The sequence below is a fragment of the Fukomys damarensis genome, unplaced genomic scaffold (assembly GCF_012274545.1).
Source record: "Fukomys damarensis isolate Sample0158 unplaced genomic scaffold, DMR_v1.0_HiC HiC_scaffold_2, whole genome shotgun sequence".
Taxonomy (NCBI): Eukaryota; Metazoa; Chordata; class Mammalia; order Rodentia; family Bathyergidae; genus Fukomys; species Fukomys damarensis.
This window is the reverse complement of record NW_022900914.1, coordinates 21,705,153-21,720,039: the sequence shown is the minus strand read 5'-3', so window position 1 is coordinate 21,720,039 and position 14,887 is coordinate 21,705,153. Positions and strand designations below refer to the sequence as shown.

The following is a 14,887-nucleotide window of genomic DNA, read 5'->3' as shown; positions in this document are numbered from 1 at the left end:
GCGGGGGAGACCGGGGATTGAACTAGGGTTCTTGCGCTTGGTGAGGCAGGCAGCAGAACCATTGAGCTAAATCCCCGGCCCTTTAGAGGGACTAATATTAAACTCCCACCAGAAGGAAGTGTCACTCTAGAGTATGTAGGGAACTACAATGTTCTCTTAGGTAATCTCAGTTTTCAAACATAGAGATTAAAGTTTAAAGTACCTAATAATAGAAAACAACAGACACATACATATAATCATATAATTTTTTAAGAAGCCAATTTTCCCAGTAGTTTCACAACCTAATATATTTCACATCATTACTTACAGTGCACTTTCCGTATCTGCTATATTTTCTTCCACTTTCTGTGACTACATAGAGGTAAATAAAGTTGTCATGAGATCCTACAGCAAGGAAGGTACCATCTAGAATGAAACAGGAAAAAGTGCTGACTAGAGAAATAAGTTGATTGTTTACTAGATCTATTCTGAAACTTTGCAAATGTTTTTATAAATCTCATCAATGTAACTGTTATTTGGCATTTGATGAACAAGTCTTATCACCAAGTCCATTTGAAAAACAAGTCTAACATAGCATCCCTTCTTATAGATGCTCACTGGCCTTGGAGTCTCTTTCCCTGTGCCTCCTCTTCCAGTTAGCCAAAACTGGCCAAATCCAGAGAGGTTAGCATGCCTTTATGAGCGGAGGCACATTGTTTGTATGGCAAGCAGAGTGCATAGCTGCTTGATTCAGCCAGCACATATATCTCTCCAATTATGGGGAAGATTATCTTGGGAAGAGGCCGTGTTTTCTTTTATGGCTTCCTCCACTGTACCTACCACAGCACTAAGCACAAAGCAAATGGTAAATGAAGCCTGTTGATATTTCAACTTTAATTGCTACATCTGCAGTGATAATTTGTTACTGCAGCACTAAAAACAAATTAACAAGAACAAAACAAAACAACTTTGCTATTTCAACATGACTTTCTAGGCTTATAGCATGATGCACAGACTTTTCTATCTTTGTTCAATTCAGAGAACATTATTCTGTGCTTCCTTTAAGATAACTAAGGAGCAATTAAAAAAAAAAACATCTTTGGATGTTGAACCAACAATGACTAGAATATATTTTCAAATAAAATAAAATATCAGACTAATACTAGATCAGAATACTCTAAATCAAAACCACAACAATAATGGGAAAAGGCAACTAAATTATTATGGAAATTAACATTTTGAATAAAGTACTGTAAAAAACCATTACTCAGAACTGAATGGAGTTATCACGTTGTTACAATTGCTAAGTATTTTATCTAATTAAGGGCCAGTCATTACTCTGTAACCGATAATAATGTAATAGTTCTAACAGAGTTGAATACTTGTGGCCGGTATCTGTATTTTTTGAATATTATGATTTCTTTCATACTCTCTAAAGTACAAAGAAAAGGTTGCTAACTAGATGTAATAATTGAGCCCTATACCTAGTCACAATTCTAAGTATGTATAGATTTTTAAAGTTATTTGACTCTATTGTTTTCAGTTTCAAATACAACTGTACAGTTCATTCTAAATGTATGTTTGCTTGATAATTAAGATAAAATTGTTTAATAATTTTTTTTTTGGTACAGAGGATTGAACTCAGGTCCCTGTGCTGGAGAGGTAGGTGATGGAACCAATGAGCTAAATCCCCAACCCTGTTTAAGAATTTAGACAAAATTTATTTAAATTTAAATAAAATTGTTTAACTTCAGCATATTTTTTACAGTTGCCAGCAATGGAATTTAATTTGTTATTTGTAAAGCAAATTCAATACTTAACAACTTTATAGAGAGCAGAAAAAAAAAAGAAGTCAGCTTTATTAGAAGTAAAATTATGCAATTACAGTGAAGTTCTGTGAATGTGGATGGGATTTTTTTTTGGGGGGGGGTATTGGGGATCAAACTCGAGATCTTGTGTTTGTGAGACAGGTGGCAGCACCACTAAGCTAAATCCTCAGCCCCAGGATGGTATTTTTGCCTACCTATTGAGTAGCGCATCACAGAGAGCTGTTCATTCCCGTCAGTGTGGATAGAAACTAGATCTCTGGTTTCTGCATCCAGAACAAACCACCTGTTCAGAAGTAAAAATCAAAAAAAGAATGGTTCCTTATTGTCCATTTTTAATTTAAAAAAATGCTAGCAACTTTTTTTTTTTTTGAGATAGGGTTTAATTATGTAGCCCAGGCTGGCCTTGAAGTCCTGCATTTGTCTGTCATGTGCCGCCATGCCTAGCCAACAGTTTTTAAGTATGACATGTTTCCTTTTTCTAACGGAGTTCATTTTTTTAATGCTTCCAGAAACAGTATAAATAAACTTATATGGTCCTGACGTGGTAGTGCATGGTATAATCACAGCTATGCAGGAAGCTGAGAATGAGGATCCTGAGTTAGAGGTCAGTCTGAGCAACTTAGAAAGTCCTTGCCTCAAAATAAGATTTAAAAAAGGGGGGAGGCTGGGGGTAGGGGTGCAGAATGAACTTAGACATACTCTCATTTCTTACTCACTGAATGCCAACTGTGTCTCTTTGCCAAAGTTAAAGCAGAAAATAAAATGCCACCGTGAACCTTTTAGAGCTTTCACTGACACAAACAGCTCAGTATGGTATACATGTAATAGGTTTGCAGCAGCTATTCTCAAGTATATACATCAGACTGAAGTCTCTCTTTCACGGTAATATGCAATTACCATCAGGCTCCGTTTGGCCTAAAAGACATTGGACTTTTTTTTTTTTTGGTACCAGGGATCAAACTCAGGATTTTGCGCTTGCAGGGCAGGTGCAGTGCCACCAAGCTAAATCCCCAGCCCATGGACTTTTCTAAATTTAACAGTTGGATATCAAAACTGGGAAATCGTTGGACATATATTTTTATTAATCTGACGGGTGAGCCAAGTATGAAAAGTCAGTACCGTGATTGAATCTAGGACCTTGCACATGCTAGATGAGCTCTGTACCACTAAGCTGCATCCCAGAGCTGCATCCCCAGAATTTATTTTGAGACGGGGTCTAGCTTTTGCCAAGCTGGCCTTGAACTTACAATCTTTCTGCCTCAGGTTCCTGAGTAGATGGGATTACTGGTGCGTGCTACCCTGCCTAGATTTTTTTTTTTTTTTTTTTTGGTATCAGGGATCAAACTCAGGACCTTGCACTTGAAAGGCAGGTGCAGTGCCGCTGAGCTAAATCCCCAGCCCACACTGCCTAGCTTATCTTGATGACTTTTTAACACATTCATGATGTTGCTCTCTGCTGTTGGAAGGGATGAACAACTGGCAGTATATGTAGGGCTATCCAGTCAAGCAGCTTTTTAATAATTTGGTTAGTAAAAAGAGATAAAAGTGATTAGATTTGTTTATACCATCAGTGGTACAAGCTGCCAGAAAGGACAGTCACGCATGTTTCACTGATGGTTCAGTGTTAAAGAAAACGGGAGCGTGTTAAAGAAAATATATTATTGGCCAAAAACAAAAGATTTTAGAGCTGGAAAGTACCTTGAAGTCCTTAAATGAATATATCTCTTGTTCCTGATAAGTTATAAAAATATATATTAGGGGTGGGGCTTGTAAACGTCTGCTTCTTTATGATCTTCTACTTACAAAAACAGGAATGTACAAAAAATGAGAATCAAGATCTGTCCTGTAAAGGTACAAGCTCCCAATGATGAATGTAACTGTACTGTACACTTAAAAAGTACCAATAAACTCAGTAAGATAAAAAACAAAAAAGGGAATGTATCTTTTATAATTAGACAAATGTAGTCAAAAATGGGGAAGAAAAGCTGAACTCAAGCCTCATCATACTTACCAATAAAAACTGTGAAATCCTGTGATAATCAAAGCACCTGACTAGCCATCTACCAACTAATCAGTGGCAGAAGCAGGGCAGAGCCTTTCACTGTGTCACACCAGGGAGGGGTACGAGTCCACGGGAAGGACTCGGTCTTTGAGATAGACTAACATTTATGGATCCTGAGAAGCAAAGAGACCAGAAAAGGAGCCCGAAGTTTATTGAGTGCTTGGGGAGATAGAATGAATTAAGTGGTAAGCAGTAGTTCAGAGTAACATGGATAAAAAGAAGAATGAAGTTACATGTAGCGAGTCACCAGAGGATATGTGTGGACTAGGATTTTACATCAAACGTGGCAGGAATAAGCAGGATGTAAATCAATGGACAGCAGTAGGTAAGAGATTATAAAAACGGCAGGAATAAGCAGGATGTAAATCAATGGACAGCAGTAGGTAAGAGATTATAAAAACGGCAGGAATAAGCAGGATGTAAATCAATGGACAGCAGTAGGTAAGAGATTATAAAAACGGCAGGAATAAGCAGGATGTAAATCAATGGACAGCAGTAGGTAAGAGATTATAAAAACGGCAGGAATAAGCAGGATGTAAATCAATGGACAGCAGTAGGTAAGAGATTATAAAAACGGCAGGAATGTATATAAAGGGAAACAACCAATCAAAGATTTAATGAGCTATAAAGGCCAGATGAACAAGTTTCTTGAGGCATCGAAAAGCCTTTGGGAATGGTTCTAGTCCAGTTGGTATGCTTTGCGCAGGAGCTTTTGTAATCAAATTCTGCTTGATCTGAGCTCTTTTCTCCTCCTTGCCTCTGTAGGGTTTAAGCCCTCCTTTTAAAGGCAGGCCCAATCACCCCTCTTCTGTGAAGCTTTCTCTGACCACTCAGGCTCGCAATAATTTCTGTTGACCTATAAGAATTAGTGCCCCTCTAAGTAATATTAAACTACTGAGATGCTGTCTTTTTATGAAGTACTTTATTAGATTATGATAGACTTGGACTCGGGACCATATCCATCTCCACCCCACCTCTTTTTTCTTTCGGAGACAGGGTCTCACTAATTCAGATTGACCCTGAACTTGCTGTGTAGCCCAGGCTGGCTTGAACTTGAGGCAATCCTCTGTCAGCCTCTCAAGTGCTAGGATGACAGGTGTACACCACCATGCCCAGCTCATATTTCTTTATGACAGTGCATCACTATAGTGTTTTTACAAATGCAGGTGTGTTCCATAAAGGTTTGAAAAGTGACTCAGAATTGGAGTTAAAATGAGGCAGGACCTGCAGAGATTCATGCTGCTGTAGTTCAAAGTCAATGTGGTCCCTGGGAAATTAATTCAGGAGTAGCCATGAGCCATGGTAATACAAAACTACGCAGGGAAAAACTTATTTTCTTTTTATTAGTTTTCTTTTTCAATTATGTCTTAGGTATTGCTAATACATCTTTGACATCTCATTTTTTAACAGAGGGTCTTTTGTCAAGCTCAGAACCTTCACAGTCAATGGTATCTGGGCTGGAATCTGTTAATGGTATTTCAGCTCCATCTCTGGCTTGCCCAAGGTTGTAGCCACACCAAAATAGATGAGCTGAGCTCAATCACGAAGTCTCTTTAGGTCTAGGATTCTGTGAGTCCAAGTAAACTAAGTTAACTTTTCTACCTGCATACTCACCCTATATGCTTTTATTTCTATAGGTTATATAGTATGTTCTACGTATTGATTCTTATGTGCTTAAGACCAATTTTTTTTTTGGTCAAAAGAGAAAACAACTTCTTTTGAATCAAGTTCAACAGAGTGACCCATCACATGCCTCTCTATCTGGTCCAAGTCTAAATGCTTTTAAACCCTGTATAGTCTATTATGGACACAGGAAAATCTGAGTTAGTAAAGCCTGATGCTCTGCTACACTATATTTGAAAAAGTTTCAGTGTTTTCACTTTTCAGAGGTATTAATTATATCCAAAACCAAAGAGAAAAATGTACTATAATAAAATTTCAAATGACTGACTTAAATGAACTACATGAAATATTTAAGTTAAATAAATAAAAAATGATATTTACACAAATGTGTTCTCAGTAGTTTCACGCCTACTGGAAATCAGTATTTGAGATTTTTTAATGGGTTTAATTTTTCTGAGAATTGACTTCTTATTTTTCCTGTGCCTCCTTAAAAAGGAAATTAAGTTATACATGGTGGGGACTAGATAACAGCAATATCAGTAAGTAGGTACTCATTAAAAACAGAGACAAGCCCAGCGTGGTGGTGTGTGCCTGTTATTTATTTCAACACTTAGGAGGCTGAGGCAGGAAGATCACCAGGAGTGGGAGTCCAGCCTGGCTACACGGTGATTTCAAGACCAGCCTGTACTCCCCACTGAGTTCCTGTCTCAAAAATACCAAATACCAAACAAAAAATACAGATAATAAATATGTTACTCATTGAGTTATATAAGTTTCAAATACCTTCCCTGCACAAAGGACAATGAGAACATTTTTGGTATTTCTAATTGCAGAAAGGAGAGCTAAGTCTCGTACCACATCCCCAATTAAGCCTATCCTGACCAACCTGTTTTACCGTTTTTGTAATTGTACCCCCACCCAATCCCCATTTGTAATCATTTCCCTCCCTTCCCATGGCTGTCACATAATTAGCTATAATGCTAATTTCTTACTTTGCATCCACTCCTCACACACATTAAAATGTAGGCTCCAGAAAGGCAGGATTTTTGTTTTGCCCACTAACGTATCCTGCATGCCCACAGTAAGATACAGTAAGTGAAAGGCAGGTGCTCAACAGAGAATGAATGCATGAGAAGATGTAACAGAGAAGAGCAGCAAGCCTATCGGTGTGCCACTTAGATCATTCTCCACGTCAGAACAGGAACTTCCCAGAGAAAGAGTATAAACAACCCACCGGTTCAGATTACTCAGCTCACGTAAAGACCCTACCTGCCTGAGTGCGTTCCTATGGCCACCACTGTGCCACTTGGATGGAAATCTGCACAGTGTCCTGGTTCCTAGAAGAGAGACAAGATAGCCATTGGGGAATATGTGAGAAAGGCTCCCTACACCTAAGGGGACTGTGGGAAAAACACTTTTGAAAAGAACTAGTTTCATATAAGTATGGAACTGCAGCCAATGATAAATACTGGATATGAGAGAAAAAAGGACGTCAGAGCATGAAGGGGATATGCCATTGGAATGGGAAGGGAATAAGACAACTTACTGTGGCTAAGCTGATCAATAATAAGGATAGCATCAAACATCTGTACAGTTCCTAACTTCCATATACCCTTTAGGCTAGAAAAGATGTTTATCTGTGTCACAGGGAGAAAGTACAGTAAGAGATCACTCAAAAAAGGAGAGCCAACGCTGTTAAGTGAGCAGTACATACTGACTCCATTATCACTACCAGAGGCCCAAACATTTCATAATAATTAATGCTCCATAAATACATGAAATCTTTAGGATTTTTGCCATGAAACAGAAAAATTGAGTTTCTACTCTGTGGCTCTGCTTTTTTTGGGGACTCTGCTTCTTTAAAGCAGGGTCATGTTATATCTCGAGACTCCCCTCTTACTCCTGCCTTGAATCAAGGCTTTGTGTTTTTTCCTTCGCTACTTCTGACTGAAAGTATGCAGGGGGACATTATTAACCACATCTGCTTCACTCACATCCAAGAGTCGGGTCCATTCCAGCCTGTGCTCCAATGAGTGCCACATGCACACCTGCCTGTCCTGAGCACATGTCAAGAGCAAATCTTTGAAGGGATGTGTGGCAAGACCCCAGAGTTCATCTGTGTGACCCTGGGAATCGAAAGTCACTCGTTGTTATAACAGCCAAAGGGTATCACCAAAAATATTCAGGTAATCATTGATATAATACAGTTTACCTGTACTTCTATTTGGAAGCCATCATTAAATGTTCCTCGTAAAATAAAGTTTCGTGATGTGCCTACTAAAAATTGGTCTGCTTTTCCTTCTGCTACAGCTCTGATTGTGCCATACTGATCAGGAACCTAGAAAAAAAGAAATTTGAAATTTACCATATACATACTAATATGCGTTAATTTCTACCTGAACAATGGCTGCATTTATAGTGATAAACGATTACTGGGAAATGAATGACAAAACTGTAAATTTGAAGACAATCCAGTAAGCTCATACTGTTATTTATTTGTTCAGATAATCAAATTTTATTACAGAATAGTTATAATGCACTACTATGAACATTCTTCATTCAGGTCTCTTTTTTTTGAAGTGTTGGGAATCTAGCCCAACATGCTCTTACCATTAAACTCCAGTCAGTTTCTGTTAAATTTTAAGTTTGTAATTTATGATTTCAAGAGTTAAAAGTTAGAAATAGGAAGAAAAAAAAAGTAAGTTTATTAGAGTACATGAATAATGGTCTGTATTTGTCACTTTGGTTAAGTGACTTGGCCTAAGAAAAATTACTTTATCTGTAACATGGGGATAATACCTACCTACTCTTGATTGTTGTAAGGATCAAAATAAAAAATAATACAAACGAAATTTCTTCTTCTTCTTTTTTTTTAAGTTTCTTGAGACAGGGTCTCACTATGTAGTTGAGACTGACCTGGAGCTCACTACATAGCCCAGGCTGGTCTTGAACTCAGCGATCCTCCTGCCTCATCCTCCCGAGGGCTGGGATTACAGGCATGTGTCACCACACCTGGCACCAAATTTCTTTATAAACTAATACACAGGCAGCTAGCCCTTTGTATCTAGGGGTTCTGCATCCAAGGATTCAACCAACCTTCATCTGCACTGTACCTGTGCAGAACTCCTCCTTTGTCAAAACCTAACCAATACAATAGTAATAATGATTCACACAGCATTTACACTGCAGTAGGTACTGTAATGTACATGACTTGTATCGAGCAGGATGTGCAGAAGTTATGCACAACTATCTACCGTTTTATATAAGGCACATGAACACCCATAGTTTTCGGTAACCATGAGGTGGCAGTCCTAGACCTAATCTCTGAAGATACTGAGGGATGATTGCATTGTATAGAATTATAACTGCCATTAAGAGGACTCTTTGGGAGTCCAATTACATTTAGTACACTACATAGTACACTTTGTGAATGTTATGTTAATAATTATAATGATCCCAAACAAGGACTGAAATAACTAAATTCTTTATGCAGCGGGACTGTAACTCAGTCATGGAGTACTTTCTTAGCATGTGAAAAGCCCTGGGTACAATCCCCAGCACTATAAAATAGTAAAACCAAAACCAAACCAACCATATGATTTCTAAAAACACAAATGAGTCCAAATTTGTCAGAAATGGTGAATGAAGGGAATGAAGGTGTGAACAAGCTTGTAGTTTTTGATTACACAGGATATGAGTTATCTGTGAAGTACAGAAATAGCAAAAGAAGTGACATTTCCAGTGTGAATTTAAGGTTGTGTTAAAGCAGATCTTTCTTCTTGAAAATAAAACCCAAGAGCAATACTGTAAGAATCTTCTTTACAGAAGACTTTGTCTGGAAAGCAGGTTATATTGAGAAAAAAAACCACTAAGCATAAATTCAAAGTAAAAGTGAACAAAAAATTAGAAGCAACAATAGACTGAGATTTGTTTTTGATTTAAGAATCATTGATCTAAAATACTACTCTTAATTATTTTACTTCCTGAGATCTCAATTTAATTAGCAAACTTTCATTGAGTATATAATATTCATCAAGCCTCCTGGTTAAATCTTTTCCATGTCATGGTGTAGACATATCCGCATACAACTCTCGGTGAGCTTGATGCTTTTTGTTGTTGGTATTGGGGATTGAACACACAGTGTTGTGCTTGTGAGACAGGTGCAGTACCATGGAGCTAAATCCCTGGCCCATAAGCCTGATGTTGAGAAGATTATTTTCAAGTTTTAAAACTAAACTGGTCATCTTGTACACACTGGACTTGATTAGTGTTCAATGGCATTTTTGCTGAATTAAAGTTTGGATAGTTATATTTTTGGATCACAATAGATCTCAGAAATGTAAGACAGTTACCTGTTTTTCAAAAAATTATTTTAACAGCAAATTATTTTGTGTAATAAGAAATTCTTTTCTATGTGGGAGAAGTGCAATGATAAAGATGCACCAGTTTCCCTGAAAAGTTAAATTATCATAATGTAGGACAAAATACATGAGTATAGAATCTTTACTATTTTTATGTTCCATTTTCATCCTTACCTCTATTTCTCTTTCAGGATTCAGATCATGATCCCACAGAATTATTTTTTTGTCTTTCCCTCCTCCAGTTAATAGCATTCCATTTCTCAGCTGACAAAGTGTGAATACACTGCCATCATGAGCTTTGATTTGTTTGCTGATTTGGTATATACCTAATACGATGAGCAAAACATAACACAAGTGACAACACTTTTCATCAAATTCTAGTGATTTTAAGAAATATTTAACAGAATTACAAAGTGAATATGAAGAAAGTTCATGGATTCAATAATTAAAAGCCTATTACCAGCAAGGCTGGTAGTAAAGATTAAGACTTAATACAATTGTTTGCATATATGTATTTATTTACTCAAAATATTTTTATACAAAGAATTAAGCTAAAGCAGTGATAACAATTCCACAGATAACTTAGTATATAGTATGTATCTTGGCCTCAAAACTCTAATCTTTTGCAACAGTTTTGTACAGTATTTAGGGTAGCATTACTTTTAATTATGGACCTGAGGATACAAATACAGGAGTGGCTTAGCCAATACTAAAAGTAGCTAAGAACAAAGCTGTAACTAACACTAGTCTCCTACCTCACTCAATATTCCTATAACTTTGTAAGAGCCTTAATTTCCTGTGAGGTAATAGTAATGATACTTAACATTTAAATCACTGTGGACCTGGGGGACTACTCACTTAAGCTACTGACATACGGAGAACCGGGAAGGATACGGGGGGCAAAAGTGGACTGTAGATGCTCCCAGGAATGACTGTTGACCACCAGCAAAGAATTTCATTTTAAAAACTGGTCAGGCTGCACCAATGTGATAGCTTTGCTTTCTTGAATGCCCACAGCTCTTTACTAAGTACCCAAGAAGGACAGATAGGTACATTAAAATATTTTAATTAAAATTCATGTGGAATAATTGATTCATCCTCTCATTTTCATAAATCAGATTCCACTTCTTACAGATCAGGATAGTAAGATTACAGTACTCAACCTCTTTCTTTGGTATTTGAGATGCTTACTCAGAGAAGTTCTTTAGCAGTGCAAGAGGAAAGCTTTTGGAAGACAATGCTTTGCAGAATTAATGACTAGGTTCAAAACAGGAAAGTAGAGCCTTAAATATGGCCAAAGCAAATGCAATGGCTACTAGATTGCTTAGAAAAATGAAAAAAATTAAGTTTAGAAATTATTCTTTTTCTAAAATTATTGATCAGCTGATGAATGGATAAACAAAATGTGAGATATCCATAAAATAGGGTATTATGCCATAAATAGGAAAAAGGTACTGACATATGCTACAACATGAATGAAACTTGAAAACATTAAGTAAAAGAAGGCAGTTCCAAAGTCACATACTGTGTGACTCTGTATGAAAGGTCCAGAACAGGCAAATCTAGAGAGCAGTGATGGTGAACCTTTTAGAGACCCACCGTCCAAACTGCAACCCCAAACCCACTTATTTATCAAAGTGCCAATACTGCACTTAAACCTGAATACTGAGGTTGTAGTTTAGAAAAAACTCATGCATTAACATCTTTTGTTTCAAAAGAAAAATACAAGAACAGAGCTTTCAATGGCACAAACAGCTTTTTATTGAAAGGTAAAAATTTACAGTTGGAGTGCTTTCATACAATTACTGTGATCTTTGCTGCTGTATGCATGATGATAATTTGTCAAACCATGGCTGGGGCAACTTGGCTCAAGTGTCTGCTGCAGCATGTGTGCTAAACACTATCACTGCTGTAGAAACTAAAAGTACTTTAGTGGCCGCTAAGGGGTGAGAGGACAGAGGAGAACGGGACATGATTACCAATGGTACAAAGTTTTCTGCTTAGGGTAATGAAAGTATTTTAAAGTTAGACACTGGTGATAGTTGTACAACTCTGTGAATGTACTAAAAATTACTGAATCGTACACCTCAGAGGGTAGATTTTATAGTATCTGAATTATATCTCAGTATTGCTATTGAAATTGTCCTTTTTATTTTGTGTATTTGAGCTTTCATTATATTTTTAAAAATTACCTGGTGGTGGTGTAACAATTCCCAATTTGAAACTATACTACAAAGCCACTGTGATAAAAACAGCATGGTACTGGCAAAGAAATAGGCCTGAGGATCAATGGAACAGACTGGAAGACACAAAAACAAATGCAGATGTACTCAGCTACCTCATCTTCGACAAAGGAGCTGACCATCCTCAGTGGAGGAAAGATAGCCTCTTTAATAAATGGTGTTGGAAAAACTGGATATCAACCTGCCACAGATTAAAATTAGACCCTTATCTTTCGCCATGCACTAAATTAAAATCCAAATGGATTAAAGATCTAAATATTAAAACAGAAACATTAAACTTGCTGGAAAGTAAGTTAGGCAGAACTCTGGAAGACATTGGTATAGGAAAAGACTTTATGAACAAATCCTCAGTAGCACGGGAACTAGCAGAAAGAATCAACAACTGGGATCTCATCTTACTAAAAAGCTTCTGTACTTCAAAAGAAACCATTAGCAGAACTAAGAGACAATCTACAATGTGGGAAAAAATTTTTACCAGCTGTACCTCAGACAAAGGACTATTATCAAGGATATATAAAGAACTCAAAACAATCAGTCCCCCCAAATATAAAGACCCGATCCAAAAATGGGCATCCGAAATGAACAGACATTTCTCATACAAAGAAGTGAAAGCAGCAAGAAAATATATGAAAAAATGTTCCACATCACTGGTCATTCGAGAGATGCAGATGAAAACAACACTGAGATTCCACCTCACCCCACAAAGAATGGCTGCTATCAAGAAATCACACAATAACAAATGTTGGCGGGGTTGTGGGGAGAAAGGAACCCTCCTCCATTGTTGGTGGGAGTGCAGACTAGTGCAACCACTATGGAAATCAATATGGAGATACCTCAAAGAGCTTGGACTGGAGGTTCCATTTGACCCAGCCATCCCTCTGTTGGGTATCTTTCCAAGAGAACTAAAAGAATCATATCACAGAGAAGTATGTGCACCCATGTTTATAGCGGCACAGTTTGTAATAGCTAAATCTTGGAAACAACCTATTTGCCCATCCGTTGGAAACTGGATAAAGAAGTTGTGGTTTTTCTATAAAATGGAATATTACTCAGCCATAAAGAGCGAGAGAATAGATTCATTCATAGGAAAATGGATACATATTGAAGATATACTCCTAAGTGAAATAAATAAGTCCCACATGTGTAAATACCAAATAGTTTCCCTGGTGTGAATATTCTGCAACAATGCATAAGATTCTAATAAGATTACTGACATTTAGAAATGGGAGGAAAGGAGCTAAAGGTGTAGGGAAGGTGTGATACGTAGGGGAAGAACAAAAAGGGAAAAGAAAAAAATGTGAGAGAATGAAAAGATGAAAATAAAGTGTTTGTAGATGGGGAGGGGAGGAGGGGGTGAAGGGAGGGCAGAGGTAAGGGGAAAAAAATGAGAATCAAGACTTGCCATGTAAAGGTACATGATCCCAACAATGAATGTAACTGTACTGTATCCCTAAATGTACCAATAAACTCAAAAAAAAAAAAATTACCTGGTGGCAACACAATTGTAATCTCAGCACTTGAGAGAGGCTGAGGTAGGAGGATCACTCTGAGTTTGAGGCCAGAATGGGATATACAGTGAGTTCAAACTGCCTGAACTACATAGTGATAGCCCGTCTCTAAAAATAACAAAACAAAGCAAAGCAAAGCAAAGAAAACCAAATCTAAGATAGAGGACTTTGGTGTTATAAAAAAAATCACTATAGCTGACTAAAAATTACTCTATCTCAGCATGAAAGTGCTGGCAGTACAAATACTTATTAGATGGGTATATTTGGCAGAAGAAAGAAAAGGACTTCACTGATTCAGAAGAGGGCTTGCCTGATTCAGGAGATCTAGGAACAGCACTCCCACAAACTTGCTGTTCAGGTCAAATGCGGCTATCTGCGTCACCATTTATCACTTAAAAATACTTCAATCTTTGAACAATACACTATGTTCCCTGGGACTGGCATACAATTACCCATAACTGCTGTGTGGTGCCCAAGGGAGAAAGGCTATCTAAGAAAAGTGAATTTCCTGAGAGGATGGACGGTTTTATTTGGGTATTTAAAGGGGTGGGAGGTAGGGGTAGTGATTAGGTTTATTTTCCTTTACATGTTACAAATTAAGAATAGTAGTCTAAAGGCACCATTGTAAAAACTTACAAAAATGTTGTTAAACATTTAAGATCCTCCCAGAATGATGGAGTGTTAAGAAAACAAAATAAAACTGAAGAACAAAGGCTTCATCAGGAATAAAAATAATCTATATGGCAGTCAACTCAGTAAGATGCCCACCACTCTTCCTCTACCTACACAAGTTATTTGGTGAGGAAGACCTAATACTAATTTAACTATAAAAATTCACAGTGCTTCCAATTTCGAAAAATCACCAGAGTCTCCTTTATATAGTTCTTATCTATACAACAAATTATAGCCAAAGATTTCTTTCTTATGGGCCTGTACTTCTGATATTCCAGTTCAGAACAAATAACGTCTGAAATGCCTACTATGAATTTAAAAACCTGTTCTACCCCATACTTAATCCCATAGCCAAGTCTATACAAGCTCAACTGTAGACCCTCTCTTCCTTCTCATCACTAACAGAAACACGGCTTCCCTAAAACAAGTTTACTTTGGCTAATGAAGATCTTTGCAGGGACTTCTGTGTCTGTTCAACTATAGAAACAAATATCAAGGAGAGGTTGATATTTAGGTCAAATTCTTAACAACTGGGCAAACAAATCCATGATAATTACCTGATGAGAAGGTAAAATAGTAGTGTTTCTTAATTTTTTTTTTTTTTTTTTTT

General features: G+C 37.2%; 2 protein-coding genes across 3 annotated transcripts in view; one reads left to right on the top strand and one right to left on the bottom strand.

Moving 5' to 3' along the window:
- Eml4 (EMAP like 4) overlaps nucleotides 1-14,887 on the bottom strand; it is a 157,980-nt gene that overhangs the window by 15,388 nt on the left and 127,705 nt on the right. For both annotated transcript variants that reach the window (XM_010604928.3, XM_010604929.3), the window contains 6 exons: nucleotides 10,029-10,180; nucleotides 7,706-7,831; nucleotides 7,488-7,619; nucleotides 6,763-6,830; nucleotides 2,003-2,091; nucleotides 308-405 (listed from right to left, as the gene is read on the bottom strand). In XM_010604928.3, coding sequence (XP_010603230.1) covers nucleotides 308-405; nucleotides 2,003-2,091; nucleotides 6,763-6,830; nucleotides 7,488-7,619; nucleotides 7,706-7,831; nucleotides 10,029-10,180 — 665 coding nt within the window. The remainder of the gene's footprint in view (nucleotides 1-307; nucleotides 406-2,002; nucleotides 2,092-6,762; nucleotides 6,831-7,487; nucleotides 7,620-7,705; nucleotides 7,832-10,028; nucleotides 10,181-14,887) is intronic.
- Nucleotides 1-14,887, top strand: part of LOC104848775 (cytochrome c oxidase subunit 7A-related protein, mitochondrial) — an 84,401-nt gene that overhangs the window by 40,855 nt on the left and 28,659 nt on the right. The window lies entirely within an intron of this gene.